The 3,865-nt window shown below is 41.1% G+C and overlaps 1 protein-coding gene across 1 annotated transcript; it reads right to left on the reverse strand.

Annotated features, from left to right (window-relative positions):
* Window positions 1–593: 593 nt before the first annotated feature.
* Window positions 594–3,334, reverse strand: LOC137814338 (uncharacterized). Its single transcript, XM_068617026.2, has 4 exons — window positions 3,165–3,334; window positions 1,736–2,414; window positions 1,424–1,570; window positions 594–1,175 (listed from the first exon to the last, which is right to left on the reverse strand). The coding sequence occupies exons 1-4, from the start codon at window positions 3,332–3,334 to the stop codon at window positions 594–596; spliced, it is 1,578 nt and encodes a 525-aa protein (XP_068473127.2).
* Between the last annotated feature and the right edge of the window lie 531 nt (window positions 3,335–3,865).

A 3,865-nucleotide genomic window follows, 5' to 3' on the forward strand; every position in this document is an offset into this window, starting at 1 on the left:
AAACCATCTTCAAAATTTCTCCCCCAACCCTCCGTAGACCATACCTCTTTCAAATCTTTCCACCAAAGGGAGCACCTCCTACCTTTTCCTTCCTCTCCCAAACTTCTCCACCCTCTGTATTTAGAAAAGAGAATCTCCTTCCAAAGGCCGCCCTCGACCGAACCCAACCTCCAAATCCACTTCCCCAATAAAGTCAAGTTGAACAACTTTAAATCAATAATCCCAAGCCCCCTAAACTCGCAAGGCTTACAAACCAATCTCCAGGAAGCCCAAGCAATCTTCCTTCCTTCCACCCCCGAAGGCAGTTTGAATAACGACATATAGAATAGCGGAATAGAAGAGAGCACGAACTTAATCAAACAGATCCTTCCAGCCATCGTCAAACATCTTCCCTTCCATATGCTTAATCTAGCCTGAACTTTCTCAATCACCCCATTCCAAAAGTCGCCTCTTTTATGACTCTCACCAACTAGCATACCCAAGTAGATAAAAGGAGCAACCATTGTATCACAGTTAAGAATAGTTGCGAACCGTTGGAGAACGACCTGGTCCAGCCCCGTCCCACCAATCCTACTCTTCGCGAAATTAACCCTTTACCCGGAGGAGAGCTCAAAACATTGCAAAATCGCCTTAATGTTAAATACACTTTTGGTATTTGCTTCACAAAAGAACAAAGTATCGTCTGCATATTGTAACATATTTACCTTTACTTTATCTTTTCCAACCTCCAAACTGTCAATCAACTTCTTTTCTTCTGCTACCCTTGCCACCCCAGCTAGCCCTTCTGCCACAATGAGGAAGAGAAAAGGAGCAAGCGAATCGCCCTGGCGGAGACCCTTTCTAGGAAAGAACTCCGTAGTTGGACTCCCATTTACAAGGACAGATACCGAAGCTGACTCTAAGCAACCCTTTATCCACCGAATCCAGCGGTCACAGAATCTCAACCTCCTTAGCATATAAAATATAAAATCCCAATTCACCAAGTCGTAAGCCTTCTCATAATCGACTTTAAAGAACACACAACTCTTCCTTTTTCTCTTGTATTCTTCCAGAACCTCATTCGCAACAAGCACACTGTCCAATAGACCTCTTCCTTCAAGAAAAGTCGACTGTCTAGCATCTATAATTTTTCCAATCACCTTTTTCAAACGCAAGGATAGCGCTTTGGAGATGATCTTGTACAAGCAACCTACTAATGAAATAGGTATAAACTTCCCTAGATGTTGAGGATTTTCTACTTTTGGTATCAAACAAAGAAACGACGCATTCGAACATCTTGGCCAACTGCCATAACCTGCAAAATCCTTTACTACGACACCACGTCCTTCTTTAGGATGTCCCAACAAGATTTTATAAAACCAAAGTTAAAACCATCAAGGCCGGGACTCTTTGAACTATCACACCCCCAAATCGCGACTCTAACCTCTTCTTCCGAAAAATCACCAATTAGCATCACATTGCCGGCTTCTGAAATGGAATTAAATTCAACCTTATCCAGTCTGACCTGGCAAGCGTCATTCCTAGCGAACCTTTCTTCAAAGAACTCACGTACCTTATTCTTTACCTCCTCCTTATTGTCACACCATTTGTTATTAACAAAAATCCCGTGCAATTGATTCCTTGCCCTCCTCCATTTTACCGAAGAGTGGAAGAACTTTGTATTGAGACCCCCCTGCTTAATCTAGCTATGTCTTGCTTTCTGAAATAAAATCGCCTCTTATTTAGACTTGGAAACTGAAAGCTTAGCAAAGAGAGACTTTCTTTCTTCCCTTTCTAACTCATATAACCCGACTTCGTCATCGTGGAAGTCTAATTCGTCTAACCTCTGTTGAATTTCCTTGCTCGTCTGATTCATATCACCGAAGACTTCCTTGTTCCACACCTTTAAATCTGCTTTTAACTTTTTCAGCTTTTCTTTAAGCACAAAGATTCCTCTTCCCACCACCTTGTATGAAGTCCAACTCGATCTCACGAACTCTTTAAATTTGCTATCTTTTTGCCACACATCCAGACACCTAAAAGGCTTCAGACCCCAATCCACTGAGACTTCCTTCAGGATAACTGCACAATGATCCGAGATCGATCTACTTAAAATGAACTGTTGGCTGTTAGGCCAAAAATCCAGCCATTCCTTAGATACTAACACCCTGTCTATTCTACTTTTTACCAAATTGTTGGGTTTGAACCATGTAAACTTCCTGCCCACCAATGGGATGTCTACCAACTTTGATCTTTCAATGAAATCATTGAAACCCTTTATTTCTCTAGAGTAGTCCGAATTTGAAATCACATTCTTCCTTTCCTCCTGCCTTCTAATGGAATTAAAATCCCCAATAATACACCAAGCCTTTGAGAGTTGACCTTGTCTGAAACTACCAACCTCGTTCCACAACTCTTTCTTTTCCCTTAGAGAGCTAGAACAATAAATATTCACAATAGTTACGTGTGCTCCATTGCCTCTCTTCCAAAACCCCTCTAACACAGTATAGTTTCTCCCATTTACAAATCTGGATAACTGGAACGACTTATTACTCCACATCGTAAGCACACCCCCTGCGCTTTTTATAGCTTTGTTTTTCACCCATTCTACTTCGTTGGTTCCCCAAAGTACACACACCTTCTCCCTACTAAACTCCGAACACTTTGTCTCTTGTAAACATACCATATCCACCTGTTCCCTGCTGATCAAATCCCTTACATAATTCCTTTTTAAGGCACCTCCTATCCCTATGATATTCAGACTAATTATCTTCATTGACAACCTTTCTCCTTTCCTTCCACATCTTTCTCGTGGTTACTCCACCCTGATTAGACAACAAACAAATACTATTTAAAACTATTTCTTCTCGGCCTGGGAACGAAAACCCTGTTTCTTTCCCTACTCCCCAAACATTGGAAGCCACGTTCTTATCAATCTTCACCCAGAAAATTCTATTACAGTTCTCAATTGCACTGTCAGAAGTGAATAAGGAATTCGACTCACTTCCTGATTGATGAACCAAAAAAACTTGGTCCACCGTAAGTTGCTTTCCAGCTTTGTCTCCAACTAAAATCGACAACCTTCCCTTCGAAGAGCCTCCTTCACCTCCAACTTCCTTACAACACTCCAAATCCACCCCCAAACCCGACACCTCCCCTCCTGGAGAGAACGACCTCCCTCTCACCCTAAAGGTGACTCCTCAATCCTCTGTGCTTCCTCCGCTTCTTCTAACTTATCACCATCTAAAGGCCCACTACCCACCGAACCAGGGATAACTAAACGTGTGTCTGAGATTGGATGCGCAACCGCTCCCTCTTCGTCCACTCTAACTCCAGCCTGTTCCAATACCTCCATTAAAGGTCCAAACCTTATTGAGTTTAGGGTTTAGGGTTTAGATTTAGTGTCCATATACCACCCTCACTTTTTTTTGCAGTTAAATGTATTTTTTCTTGTAGTGGGCAACCCATGTTTTCCTTGCCAATCATTGATAGTCAAATCTTAGAGGGGATTGTGGCAAATACGTGATAAATGTACGAATTGTTAGCAATGTGAAAATTTAATACACTTCACACCCCTTACCAAGATCACAACCTAACAAGTACAAATATTAATGTGAAAAAAATATAATATGTCAACATGGAGTTTTCTACATTATCATTATAAACAATGACCGAAAATTCACAAGCAAAGGTCTAGGAAATTTGACAAAGAAATAAGAGACTCCCTATAATCTTTGTAAATCTTGACATATTGAACTTTTTCTATTGTAAATCGTCTGGTTGTAGATATCTAGAGAGTAGAGGATTTCATATGGAGCAAGATATTCTCCGGTGACCAGTAATTTAAATTCCGTATGTAATTTTTGGCGCCATGAAGCGGGAATCA

This window comes from Phaseolus vulgaris, chromosome 10, assembly GCF_051622355.1.
Source record: "Phaseolus vulgaris cultivar YP4 chromosome 10, ASM5162235v1, whole genome shotgun sequence".
NCBI lineage: Eukaryota > Viridiplantae > Streptophyta > Magnoliopsida > Fabales > Fabaceae > Phaseolus > Phaseolus vulgaris.